This window comes from Oncorhynchus gorbuscha, linkage group LG17 (genome assembly GCF_021184085.1).
Source record: "Oncorhynchus gorbuscha isolate QuinsamMale2020 ecotype Even-year linkage group LG17, OgorEven_v1.0, whole genome shotgun sequence".
In the NCBI taxonomy this organism is placed as follows: Eukaryota; Metazoa; Chordata; class Actinopteri; order Salmoniformes; family Salmonidae; genus Oncorhynchus; species Oncorhynchus gorbuscha.
The window spans coordinates 24,842,084-24,856,270 of record NC_060189.1 but is presented as its reverse complement, the minus strand read 5'-3'; the positions used below and the strand labels follow the sequence as shown (position 1 = coordinate 24,856,270).

Below are 14,187 nucleotides of genomic sequence, written 5' to 3'. Positions count from 1 at the left end.
CAATGGAAATTGGATGCATCTGACTCCAATTTGGAGCGCATAGCAAAGGGGTGTAAATAATTATGTAAATGAGATATTTCTGTGTTTCATTTTCAATAAATTTGCTAACATTTCTAAAAATAAGTCTTCATGTTTCAGCCTTTCGTGTGTAGATAGGTGTGATTATTATTTATTTTCATTCAGGCTGTAACATGGAATAATTCAAGGTATGAATACTTTCTTAAGGCACTGTACCTGTACACCAAGTACACTTTTAATATTTTATTCAAACATACTTGTATAATGTATGTTTTACTTGCACCAGGTTTTCATAAAATGTGATTTACATGATCAGTTATCCAGCAGTTCACCTTAACTTTGAACATTATGCAGCAGAAATAAAGTTCTCTTTTGCAAAGTCAAAGCAGTTACAGTCTGGTAAGTATTTTACTTATACAGGTTTACTTTGTAGTATTATATACAGCAGTAGTTATTGTACATATTTGCTACTGAACATATAGCGGCTTGTGTTGAATAGGCTAATGCATTGCATTAGAGCAATTATACAGCGAAGTTCATTTTGTACAAATTGCACCAGCATTCAAAATAATCAGGATCTGAGATTTAAATATTTGTACAGTTCACAAGAAAATTCCAAACAGTATTAATAAGCATGTATGTGCCTTGCACCTAGAGCTATATCCGCACAACTGAAAGATTTATGGGTTTAAGGTCTTTGATATACCTGACATGCTTCTTAGGCTGTATGTATCAGTCTATGGATGATGTAGTACTAGAGGGATATTGAAATGACTGGTTGCTGAATACAGCCACAAGCCAAAGCTACATTGTAATTTGGAGAGGGTCATGTATTCTTGCCACGGTTGATCGAACAATGACCTTTTAGTGCTCCACTGTAGACAACACAAATAACGCAGACTTTACCAACAGTCAGAAACACAAAGCACTCACTTTTCTGATTCAATTCAACTGGCCATTCTACACAAGGCCACATCTACTAAGGCTGCACTTTCAAAACATAGGCATCAACGTCATAACGTATGTATTCATATATCAAATGCAAGACATACTCAGTGAGAACACTAGCATCTCACCCTCTCTGTGCTTTACTTGCCCCCTGAGTTGTGGCAAATTGGTCACCTCCTTTAACATTGATGAATATGTACAACTCTGTAGACAACATCCAAGCAACAGTTCTCAGCTACAGCATGGGCAGTTAAAGTGTTATGTGCAAAGTATGAGGGGAAACGTTTCTGTTTACTTAACTTCAATGATAAATTGCTTAACTCTTGTGAGGGAAAATATCTTGTTCACCTGTCCTACAGTATGATGTACTGGAAATATATTTCCAGATAGAATGAGTTACATTCAGAGCTATGACTGAAGGTTGCATTCCTGCAACTTATTTTCTCTCCAAATATTCCACTGTACATTACAGTGCACTCCAGGACCACAGTAAGCACCAAAGTTCTCTAAATACCTGACTAGTTGCAGCGCTTCTAACAACTCTACATGCTCAAAGGTAGCCAAATAAGACTGCATTTCAGGTCAGACACCCCGAAGGAAGCGCATATACTGTATAAACGCTTGCTTTACAAAAATAAAGTCAACTCACTAATTATGGATGAAACATACAGTAGAAATAGCTGTCCTTCATTATAAAAAATATAGTGATTTCTTTGTCAACAGTTCTTGGATTATTTGCAGGAGGGTGCTGGGGACGGAGGGGAGGGGTTGGCTGGAAAAGCTTGGCAGTGCTGCTGAGCAGGTGGGAGGGATGGTCGGGGGGGGGGGGGTGCCCCCATTAACAGGCTGTCCCTCTCAGTGCTTGCAGGCAGGTAGAATAGCTGCCCTTAGTGGATGTTGAGGTTGTTGAAGTGATCGAATGTGGCTCCCAAGGCCCAACTTGTCTCAACATTGTTCACCTTCTTGGCGAGCTGTGGAACAGAACATGAAAAAAAAACATACAAAATAAACCATCATGTTAAGTTGACCTATTAACCTCTTGGTGCCTGTCCCCTCCCTGTGTGCCCAGTGACCTGTTCCTGACTGTCTCACCTGCAGCACTGTGTTGTCCTTGAAGCCAAAACCCTCCTTCAACAGGCATGTGATATATGTCATATCCATGCAGAGGAAGGGGCTGATGGGACGGTACTTGGTCATCTTGTTGCACACTTAAACAAAAAACAAGACGGCACTACATTAACAACAACTCACATACCACTGACAGAAAGCAGAGAGCACAGGTGGGTGTATTTAGAGATATCTTGTGTCATGTTCAAAGTGGGGTCAAGCAGCACACAACCTCTAACCCGTTTGCCACATTATAGAAAGCTGGTCATCTTGTTTTGTTTATTTAGTTTGTTTAGCTGACTGAGCAAGGGGGTGTGAGAAGAGTCAAGGGTCAACACATGTTGGTGAATCTGGGGGTGGGAGGCCGAGCCAAACAGACAAGCTGTACACAGCGTGTCTCTCTCAGTCTCAGCCCCCGGGTCGGGTTGGGTGTTGTGTGGCTGTCAGGTACAAGGTACAAGAGACAGAGCTCAGAGCTGCCCAGGTCAACTGCCTGCCAACCTGCCCAATGCCAGACGTGTTCATCGAGACCATGTGAAAGTGTTCTCACAATGCAAATAGACTTTACATAAGACACCAACTCACTCCTGCTAGCTGTAAATCTAGCACAACATGGGCATTTATTTTGCCACATTCTCTAATGGATTAACCAAGGCTATATGTCCATCCAACGTGTCAGGACACTTAGTCAATTATGTGTCTTAGGTAAATGTCCAAGTGTATATAGAATATTAATGTATTTGTGTATGCTCCAAGAACAGTTAAGAATTAGACATTTCATCTAATGGTCCTTGGTTATATTGGAAATGGCAGAAAAATGTGCCAATGTTAGGTTAGCTGTGTCAAGAAGAAGTTTGGCCACAAACAAGGTTGAATATTTGTGTGAGTTCAAACAGCGTGTATTTTTAGCAGGCAAACTTTGTGGGGTAAGGAACTGATATTTTGTGAGGCCTTGTGAGATTGTTGGAGTCTAAAATAAACAGCAACATTTCTTGATTGTACACTGTGTACTGTATCAACATAGTCAACATGTGTCTAAGAGAAAAGCCCAGGACTCTCTCACCTTCTTTGGCTCTCTTCTTGAAGTCCCTGACTTCTACCATACCACCCCGACTGCCATCTGGAAAACAAAAACAAGACTAGCTTACTTCTAGTGATCTACTACAACAGTTGTCATTTCAGTTTTCCAAGCATAATCATGAAAAATGCAGTAAATGTATTTGGAGTAGAAAACAATTAAACCATTATTTTTTATTTAAACACTTCATATCATTGAGGTTTTACTGGATGCAGACTGAATGGGGATTTGTAGCTGTCCTGCTCTGTGTGTCTTCTCACCAATGAGGCCTGACTCCACAGCTCTGTCGAAGTAGTAGGAGAAGGCGTAGAAGATGCTGCTGCCCTTTATCTCGAATGGCTGGTGCACGATGCCTTTCACCACCCTCATCACCTCATAGTAACACAGCTTGTACCCTGCATAGCCTGGAGAGAGATCACATCCTTAGTATCTAACACAAGCTGTACTCAATCTTCAAGGTAGGTATCATATTTAGATTACAGCGTTATGTCAGCTTTATGACAACAAAACACCCAAATCAGTTGTTATCAAGAATAATTCAAAATCAGCACCAACAATAAAATATTTATTTTCAAATGAGAGTGAAATAACTGAGTTTGCTGCATGCTTGTGGTGGAATGCACTGGGAGTCCCTGGAGCCTCTTTATGATGTCAAAATGGGGTTGAGGCTATGGGCTCTCAAGAGCGCGACACTCGAAAAACCCTAAAAGTACACTCACAGCATCCTGGGATTGGTTGGTTACAACCAGGGAAACCAAGTGCTGACAAGAGTAGCACTTAGCATAGGCCTGTTGGGTGATCTATTTTTACCACATAATTGTGAGCGGTCAACATCAAGCCTTTCGTTACACAGAGAAATAACATCTCTGGGACTAACCCAGTATCTTTTGGCTACATGACTGTGGTATGGGAGTGTTGCATTATTTGTGGAGTAAACTGACAATTTTCCTCTCATTTAAATACAAGGTTTGCTGTATTATAACTGTTGAATGTCTGAGTGCAGAGAGAAAGAATGACAAAACATGCATTTTGCACCACAGTGCAGCTGGCTCCAGTGGAAAAATGTTCCCAACTCTTACTCAACTCTTACATTGAGCTATCGGAGACAGAATGATTGATTTCTAGATTAGAGGATTATGTTTTTGAATGATGTTATCGAAATGGTAGGTTTTATTTTGCGCTTACCATCAGGAATTCCGCTAACTTTGTAAGTGATTCCACCAAAAGTCCAGTCCTCTCTGAACTTCTTGGGTAGACAGGAGCTTGTGAAAACTTTCCACTCTAGACCTGAAAGAATAAACCAGATTAGTTATAGGATTGTCCATTGTCCCTCCGAGGATGACATTTAAATAGTGTCTGATTTATAGAAATCTTAAGTGTGTCTTGCAGCATTATACAAATCTATTCATCTGTCATGAACAGATGAATGACTGCAGATAAGCTTGCATATCTAAGTAAATATGCCCATTTTAAATTACCATCAGCTCCCAAAGCCCCAAGAGTTGCCAATCGAGCAGCTACAAGTCCATTTCCAAGGTAGCTGAACGAGGACAGAAATGCAGAATACATTCATGACCATGCCAAAGTAATGTGAGTATACTGTTTTGCATTGTATGCCATGACATATAAAGTACCTGCTGTACCAATGGTTGATTACAAACCTGTGAGTGTAGAGCTGTAGAGTGTTATTGAACATGTTGATGTTGGCAATGTAACTGGCTGGGGCGGTGAACACTGTTTTCTATGGCAACAGAGAGAGGTGTTCAGTAATATGTAATTAAATAGCAATAGTTCTCTCAATCTTTGCAAAATGTCACTAACAGTGGAGTTCAGTTGAACATTTACCTTTGATTTTGGAAGGAAAGTGATCTGGGTAGATCCTCCACCCAAGTCCAGGATACCCACTGTCTTCCTGGTCTTGGCATACAAGTGTCCTAAAGAAAACAGATGGAAAGTCAAACACACAGAATTGGAAATAGAAAACTATAGACAGGATGCTATCCATCATCAACATTATAAACAGAAAGTAGAACATACACATACTGTACATTGACCACATACTGCATTTAGCATTCATTCATATTCCAACCACCCGCCTGAGACAAAGACTGACATTCTAGCAGTCTTAGCAAAAAAGTATTGACCAAATACTTATTTTCCACCATAATTTGCAAATAAATTCATTAAAAATCCTACAATGTGATTTTCTGGATTTTATTTCTCATTTTGTCCGTCATAGTTGAAGTGTACCTATGATGAAAATTACAGGCCTCTCTCATCTTTTTAAGTGGGAGAACTTGCACAATTGGTGGCTGACTAAATACTTTTTTGCCCCACTGTATTCAGGGACTTCAGAAAGTATTCAGACCCCTTCAACTTTTCCACATTTTGTTACGTTACAACCTTATTCCAAAATGGATTAAATAAAACAAATTCTACATCAATCTACACACAATACCCCATATTGACAATGCGAATGTATTAAAAATAAAAAACTGAAATATCATATTTACATAAGTATTCAGACCTTTTACTCAGTACTTTGTTGAAGCACCTTTTTATGCAGCGATTACAGCCTTGAGTCTTTAAATCAAATTTTATTAGTCACATACACATGGTTAGCAGATGTTATTGTGAGTGTAGCGAAATACTTGTGCTTCTAGTTCCAACAGTGCAGCAATATCTAATAAGTAATCTAACAATTCCACAACTACATAATATACACAAATCTAAGTAAAGGAATGGAATAAGAATATATACATATAAATATATGGATGAGCAATGACAGAGCGGCATAGGCAAGTTGCAATAGATGGTATAAAATACAGTATATACATATGAGATGAGTAATGCAAGATATGTAAACGTTATTAAAGTGGCATTATTAAAGTGACTAGTGATGCATTTATTAAAGTGGCTAATGATTTCAAGTCTGTATTTAGGCAGCAGCCTCTCTGTGTTAGTGATGATTGTTTAACAGTCTGATAGCCTTGAGATAGAAGCTATATTTCAGTCTCTCAGTCCCAGCTTTGATGCACCTGTACTGACCTCGCCTTCTGGATGGTAGCGGGGTGAACAGGCAGTGGCTCAAGTAGTTGTTGTCCTTGATGATATTTTTGGCCTTGCTGTGACATCGGGTGATGTAGGTGTCCTGGAGGGCAGGTAGGTTGCCCCCGGTGATTTGTTGTACAGACCGTACCACCCTCTGGAGAGCCCTGCGGTTGTGGGCGGTGCCGTTGCCGTACCAGGCAGTGATACAGCCCGACAGGATGCTCTGAGTTGTGCATCTGTAAACGTTTGTGAGGGTTTTAGGTGACAAGCCAAATTTCTTCAGCCTCCTGAGGTTGAAGAGGTGCTGTTGCGCCTTCACCACACTGTCTGTGTGGGTGGACCATTTAAGTTTGTCCGTGATGTGTACGCAGAGGAACTTAAAATTTCACTGCTGTCCCATCGATGTGGATAGGGGGGTGCTCCCTCTGTGTTTTCCTGAAGTCCATGATCATCTCCTTTGTTTTGTTGACGTTGCATGAGAGGTTGTTTTCCTGACACCACACTCCTGAGTGCCCTCACCTCCTCCCTATAGGCTGTCTCATCATTGTTTTTAATCAAGCCTACTACTGTTAGGTCGTCTGCAAACTTGATGATTGAGTTGGAGGCGTGTTTGGCCAAGCAATCTTGGGTGAACAGGGAGTACAGGAGGGGGCTGAGCATGCACCCTTGTGGGGCACCAGTGCTGAGATTCAGCAAAGTGGAGGTATTGTTTCCTACCTTCACCTGGGGGCGGCCCGTCAGGAAGTCTAGGACCCAATTGCACAGGGCAGAGTTGAGACCGAGGGCCTCAAGCTTAATGATGAGCTTGGAGGGTACTATGGTGTTGAATGTTGAACTGAAGGCAATGAACAGCATGCTTACATAGGTATTCCCCTTGTCAAGATAGGATAGGGCAGTGTGATGGCGACCTATTGGGGCAGTACACAAATTGAAGTGGGGTGACAGGTAAGCTGGAGGTGATATGATCCTTGACTAGACTCAAAGCACTTCATGATGACAGAAGTGAGTGGTACGGGGCGATAGTCATTCAGTTCAGTTACATTTGCCTTCTTGGGTACAGGAACAATGCTGGCCATCTTGAAGCATGTGGGGACAGCAGACTGGGATAGGGGGAGATTGAATACGTCCTTAAACACACCAGCCAGCTGGTCTGCGCATGCTCTGAGGACGCGACTAGGGATGCCGTCTGGGCTGGCAGCCTTGCAAGGGTTAACACTTTTAAATGGCTTACTCATGTAGGCCACGGAGAAGGTGAGCCCAGTCCTTGGTAGCGGGCCACGTCGGTAGCACTCTATCCTCAAAGTGGGCAAAGAAGGTGTTAAGTTTGTTTGGAAGCAAGACGTCAGTGTCCGTGATGTGGCTGATTTTCTTTTTGTCGTCTGATTGTCTGTAGACCCTGCCACATACGTCTCATGTCTAAGCCATTGAATTGTGACTCCACTTTGTCCCTTTATTGACATTACGCTTGTTTGACTGCCTTGCGGAGGGAATAACTACACTGTTTGTATTTGGCCATATTCCCAGTCACCTTTCCATATTTATATGTGGTGGTCCGCGCTTTCAATTTTGCATGAATGCCGCCATCTATCCACAGTTTCTGGTTTGGGTGGGTTTTAATAGTCAGTGGGTACAACATCTCCTATGCACTTCCTTATAAACTCACTCCCTGAATCAGCGTGAATAGTCCTTATCACGGGTACATCCTGTTTGAGTTTCTGCCTATAGGAAGGGGAAAGCAAAATGGAGCCGTGGTCAGATTTGCCGAAAGGAGAGCGGAGGAGGGCCTTGTATACATTGCGGAAATTCGAGTAGCAGTCTTCTTGAGTATGACGCTACAAGCTTGACACACCTGTATTTGGGGATTTTCACTCATTCTTCTCTGCACATGCTCTCAAGCTCTGTCAGGTTGGATGTGGATGTGTCTCTACAGAGATGTTCGATCAGGTTCAAGTCTGGGCTCTGGCTGGGCCACTCAAGGACATTCAGAGACATGTCCCGAAACCACTCCTGTGTTGTCTTGACTGTGTGCTTAGGGTGGTTGCCCTGTTGGAAGGTGAACCTTCGCCCCCAGTCTGAGAGCAGGTTTTCATCAAGGATCTCTCTGTACTTTGTTCCCTTCATCTTTCTCTTGATTCTGACTAGTCTCCTAGTCACTGCAGCTGAAAAACATCCAAACAGCAAGATGCTGCCACCAACATGCTTCACCGTAGGGATGGGGCCAGGTTTCCTCTAGATGTGACATTTGGCATTCAGGCCAAAGAGTTCAATCTTGGTTTCATCAGACCAGATAATCTTGTTTCTCATGGTCTGAGAGTCCTTTAGGTGCCTTTTGGCAAACTTCAAAGCAGGCTGTCATGTGCCTTTTACTGAGGAGTGGCTTCCGTCTGGCCACTCTACTATAAAGGCCTGATTGGTGGAGTGCTGCAGAGATGGTTGTCCTTCTGGAAAGTTATCCGATCTCCACAGAGGAACTCTGGAGCTCTGTCAGAGTGACCATCGGGTTTTTGGTCACCTCCGTGAACAAATCAAATCAAATCTAATTTATTTATATAGCCCTTCGTACATCAGCTGATATCTCAAAGTGCTGTACAGAAACCCAGCCTAAAACCCCAAACAGCAAGCAATGCAGGTGTAGAAGCACGGTGGCTATGAAAAACTCCATAGAAAGGCCAAAACCTAGGAAGAAACCTAGAGAGGAACCAGGCTATGAGGGGTGGCCAGTCCTCTTCTGGCTGTGCCGGGTGGAGATTATAACAGAACATGGCCAAGATGTTCAAATGTTCATAAATGACCAGTATGGTCGAATAATAATAAGGCAGAACAGTTGAAACTGGAGCAGCAGCACGGTCAGGTGGACTGGGGACAGCAAGGAGTCATCATGTCAACAAGGCCCTTCTCCCCCGATTGCTCAATTTGGTCGGGCAACTAGCTCTAGGAAGAGTCCTGGTAGTTCCAAACTTCTACCATTTAAAAATGATTGAGGCCACTGTTTTCTTGGGGACCTTAAATGCTGCAGATATTGTTTGGTACCCTGCTTCAGATCTGTGCCTCAACACAACCCTGATTCAGAGCTCTGCAGACAATTCCTTTGACCTCATGGCTTTGTTTTTGCCCTGATATTCACTGTCAACTGTGGGACCAGACAGGTGTGTGCTTTTCCAAATCATGTCCAATTAATTGAATTTACCACAGGTGGACTCCAATCATGTTGTAGAAACATCTCAAGGATGATCAATGGAAACAGGAAGCACCTGAACTCAATTTCGAGTAACATAGCAAAGGGTCTGAGTACTTGTGTAAATAAGGTACTTCTGTTTTTTATTTTCAATATATTTGTCAAATTAATTATTAATTGTAATTTTTCGCTTTGTCATTGTGGGGTATTGTGTAGATTGATGGGGGAAAATATGTATTGAAACCATTTTAGAATAAGGTTGTAACGTAACAAAATGTGGAAAAAGGGAGGGGATCTGAATACTTTCTGGATGCACTGTAGGTCTGTGGCCACCGAGAGGAAGAAAAAGGCTATTGTTTGGGCCATAGGATAGGTTTGAAAAGAAATCTCCTCTTATTACACAAACACTGCGTGAAAATTGAGGGAATTTTACATCCCATCGTGACCAGATGGTGGCCAACATGACTCAATACAAGACAGTCAGACAAAGACAGGAGTCTTTCACTGCCCGGCAACTGTGTACAGTGTAAACCTCAGAAATGACCCCCCTGACCATTAACACCACCTTAGCAAAACATGAGCAATGCCTTACCTGTCAAAAAGTTCACCGTTACCCAGGCCAGGACTCCTACGAGAGAGAGTAGATGGAGAGAGTGTAAACATTCCCTTGAACAGAATCATGTGCAATTGTTGCCTTTGTAGTCTTGTAGTTGGAAGTTACCATACATATTGCCATTTGAACACATGCATAGAGGACAGACTGTACTGTCAGTTCAGAGATTGGAGTTTTTTAAAATATAATTTAGCAGCTGTGCTACATTAGTAATATTTGTCTGACATGGATAGACCAACCCAGGTAATTACTACTGTCTCAGATCTCATGTTATGGTTCTCATAAAGTGAGTCTAATGAATTGCACATCTGATGAAACAGGAGTTAGTGCGTGTGTCTTAATGAGTGATGTGGAGGATCACTTAATATTGAGCGTGGGAAGGGAACTCAGACAAGGTTATTTAGTTGCTCTATGAGGTAGCAATAGAGCTCTTATGAGGAAAGAGTTGGTATATACAGTGGGGCAATAAAGTATTTAGTCAGCCACCAATTGTGCAAGTTCTCCCACTTAAAAAGATGAGAGAGGCCTGTAATTTTCATCATAGGTACACTTCAACTATGACAGACAAAATGAGAAAAAAATCCAGAAAATCACATTGTAGGATTTTTAATGAATTTATTTGCAAATTATTGTGGAAAATAAGTATTTGGTCAATAACAAAAGTTTATCTCAATACTTTGTTATATACCCTTTGTTGGCAATGACAGAGGTCAAACGTTTTCTGTAAGTCTTCACAAGGTTTTCACACACTGTTGCTGGTATTTTGGCCCATTCCTCCATGCAGATCTCCTCTAGAGCAGTGATATGTTGCGGCTGTTGCTGGGCAACGCGGACTTTCAACTCCCTCCAAAGATTTTCTATGGGGTTGAGATCTGGAGACTGGCTAGGCCACTCCAGGACCTTGAAATGCTTCTTATGAAGCCACTCCTTCGTTGCCCGGGCTGTGTGTTTGGGATCAGTGTCAAGCTGAAAGACCCAGCCACGTTTCAACTTCAATGCCCTTGCTGATGGAAGGAAGTTTTCACTCAAAATCTCACAATACATGGCCCCATTCATTCTTTCCTTTACACGGATCAGTCGTCCTGGTCCCTTTGCAGAATAACACCCCCAAAGCATGATGTTTCACCCCCATGCTTCACAGTAGGTATGGTGTTCTTTGGATGCAACTCAGCATTCTTTGTCCTCCAAACACGACAAGTTGAGTTTTTACCAAAAAGTTATATTCTGGTTTCATCTAACCATATGACATTCTCCCAATCTTCTTCTGGATCATCCAAATGCTCTCTAGCAAACTTCAGACGGTTCTGGATGTATGTATGTACTGGCTTAAGCAGGGGGACACGTCTGGCACTGCAGGATTTTAGTCCCTGGCGGCGTAGTGTGTTACTGATGGTAGGCTTTGTTACTTTGGTCCCAGCTCTCTGCAGGTCATTCACTAGGTCCCCCCGTGTGGTTCTAGGATTTTTGCTCACCGTTCTTGTGATCATTTTGACCCCACGGGGTGAGATCTTGTGTGGAGCCTGAGATCGAGGGAGATTATCAGTGGTCTTGTATGTCTTCCATTTCCTAATAATTGCTCCCACAGTTGATTTCTTCAAACCAAGCTGCTTGCCTATTGCAGATTCAGTCTTCCCAGCCTGGTGCAGGTCTACCATTTTGTTTCTGGTGTCCTTTGACAGCCCTTTGGTCTTGGCCATAGTGGAGTTTGGAGTGTGACTGTTTGAGGTTGTGGACAGGTGTCTTTTATACTGATAACAAGTTCAAACAGGTGCCATTAATACGAGTGGAGGACAGAGGAGCCTCTTAAAGAAGAAGTTACAGGTCTGTGAGAGCCAGAAATCTTGCTTGTTTGTAGGCGACCAAATACTTATTTTCCACCATAATTTGCAAATAAATTCATTAAAAATCCTACAATGTGATTTTCTAGATTTTTTTTCCTAATTTGGTCTGTCATAGTTGAAGTGTACCTATGATGAAAATTACAGGCCTCTCTCATCTTTTTAAGTGGGAGAACTTGCACAATTGGTGGCTGATTAAATACTTTTTTTGCCCCACTATACTAACCACCTGGTTTGACAATACTGCAGTGTTTTGCTAATCTAAACAATGTCTGCAATTAAATGATTGAATGAGTTTCACTCTTTACCAACATAACCAAAATACCACAGTAGCATAAAATAAAATTAGAGAGATGTTGTTGACATACCAACATAATGGCATACCTTCATTTGTTCCATTCATTATGGAGACACTGTTGTTTGGTACAAAGAAGGGGGACTCGCCAAAGACTTCCCGAACCTACATAGACAATTTATGGTGAGAGTGCATATTAACAAAGAACATCCTGAATAAAGACAATAAGAACAAAACATGAAGCTAAAATACCATTATATCTCTTATATCTAGACTCAGGAATCATTCATTTGTCTGAGAATGATAGAATTCAAAAACCACAAGCATATCTAGAGTAGCTGCATTAATTTAATAATTCAATTTCATATTTCAATTGACATATTCCACTACATTTTGCACAGTGATGGCCACCAAAAAGTCAGAAGAGTTTTCCCCGTTCTTTCAAGGACACTTGTAAGCACTTAGCGGTTTCTCGACCCTATCCTTAGCGGGACGGGTCATCCCTGTGCCAAACTGTCTGAGGGTAGAGAAAACGTGCATACCTCATCCAGCAGAGCGTTAGCCTTCTCCTCGGGTAGGAGGCGGAGCCCGGCTGTGGCTTTCAGGACCACCGGGGTCTGCTTCCACTCATGTTCTGGCACCGTCTTCTTGGCCACCTTCAGCAGCGCTCTGATCGTGTTCCCACCCTGAATGGGATAACAGGCATTAACAGATGAGCATGGTCGCCACTGGAACACTCTCAGCATATCCGTGACCAAACTAGGCTGATATGGATATTTCAACAGTGAATTAAGTATATAACGGCATCGACATATTCAGTTGATTAAAGGGTTGATATGTTTGTCCACATATGCTGTTCACATCAGGTTTGTAAAATGTAGATCAAGAAAGTAAAGATCAGACGTAGTAATAGCATCAGCAGAATCAGTTCATGTAATTATACGGTCTACATCACATTGCAGACTGTAATGTGGACTGTGGACAAACCTCCTAATTCCCCCAATCCCTAAATGAGAAAATGATAGACATGATACATACCTCTTCAGGCTTATCTTTATAGGCAGACAGACCAGGCTTCACTGCATGATACATCTCATTGTCCAGAACTGGCAGCTCAACTAAAAAGAGAAACAGTGGATGCATTCAAATGTCAAACAAGATGAACATGTGAGATAATACAATTCTGTTGCATTTAGGTCTGCTTTTAAATTAGCTTTGTTGCCTCAATCACTCCATTACTTTACAATCGCTGATGTTTAGACAGAGTAAATACAAAAACAAATTCCCTTCTAGAGTCCATTGGAGGTCCGTTTTTAGAGATTTCAGTCACACTAACTACAACTCAGCTTGCTCTCTCCCCATGCTGACGGCACATGCTTGTGTTTACACCACTGAGCGAATGACCCAACAGCAAACAGACTCTCTGGGAGACCGCTGAGTGTAACGCCCTATTGGCTCCTGAGGCAGAGAGTGAATGAGATAGACAGAAAGAGAGAGAAAGCACTCACCAGGGTCTTTCTGAATAAACTTGTAGATGTGGATACGGGTGCCTGTGCTCCCAGCATCGAACATGATCCCATAGAAAGTGCGGCTGTTGACAGGTTGGGAGACCTCAGGCAAGACTTCAGGCAGGAGGTTTTCGGGCAGGAGGTTTTCCATGTTAGCAGAGTGTTCGTGGTGGACTGTCTGGCGGTGATAGTAGGTTGCCTCCGCTTGGAAGTTCCAAGCCAGAACCCACATGCACATTATTGTAAGGATTAGCATCTGAAGAGACATCGTTTAACACCCGAAGAAACACTGATGTTTTTGTAAAAGCTAAGCAAAACACGTTACAGTGCCTTTTCAAGTTAGTCTTCAGAGGAGCAGCACAAAATGCAGTGGCAGCTTGCAGAGGTGATGAGAGGGAGGCAACCGGAGAGGCAGAAGCAGTGGGTAGCAATGCACACTCAGGACTGTCTGGTCATCTGTTTACAGTATATAAAGACATAAGGGCTTGGTGTGGGGCCACACCATCATAGGCCATCCACCAATCCTGTTGCGTTCCATCTCAGTTCCTTCAAGAGT

General features: G+C 42.3%; 1 protein-coding gene across 1 annotated transcript; it reads right to left on the bottom strand.

The window, feature by feature from the left end:
* Positions 1-589: 589 nt before the first annotated feature.
* Positions 590-14,090, bottom strand: LOC124002295 (ectonucleoside triphosphate diphosphohydrolase 5-like). The gene is made up of 13 exons (XM_046309679.1): positions 13,632-14,090; positions 13,162-13,241; positions 12,666-12,809; positions 12,213-12,288; positions 9,970-10,005; positions 4,997-5,085; positions 4,813-4,892; positions 4,630-4,691; positions 4,337-4,438; positions 3,412-3,555; positions 3,137-3,193; positions 2,059-2,174; positions 590-1,937 (listed from the first exon to the last, which is right to left on the bottom strand). Exons 1-13 carry the CDS (start codon positions 13,897-13,899, stop codon positions 1,854-1,856), a joined length of 1,338 nt encoding a protein of 445 aa, XP_046165635.1. The 5' UTR covers positions 13,900-14,090; the 3' UTR covers positions 590-1,853.
* Between the last annotated feature and the right edge of the window lie 97 nt (positions 14,091-14,187).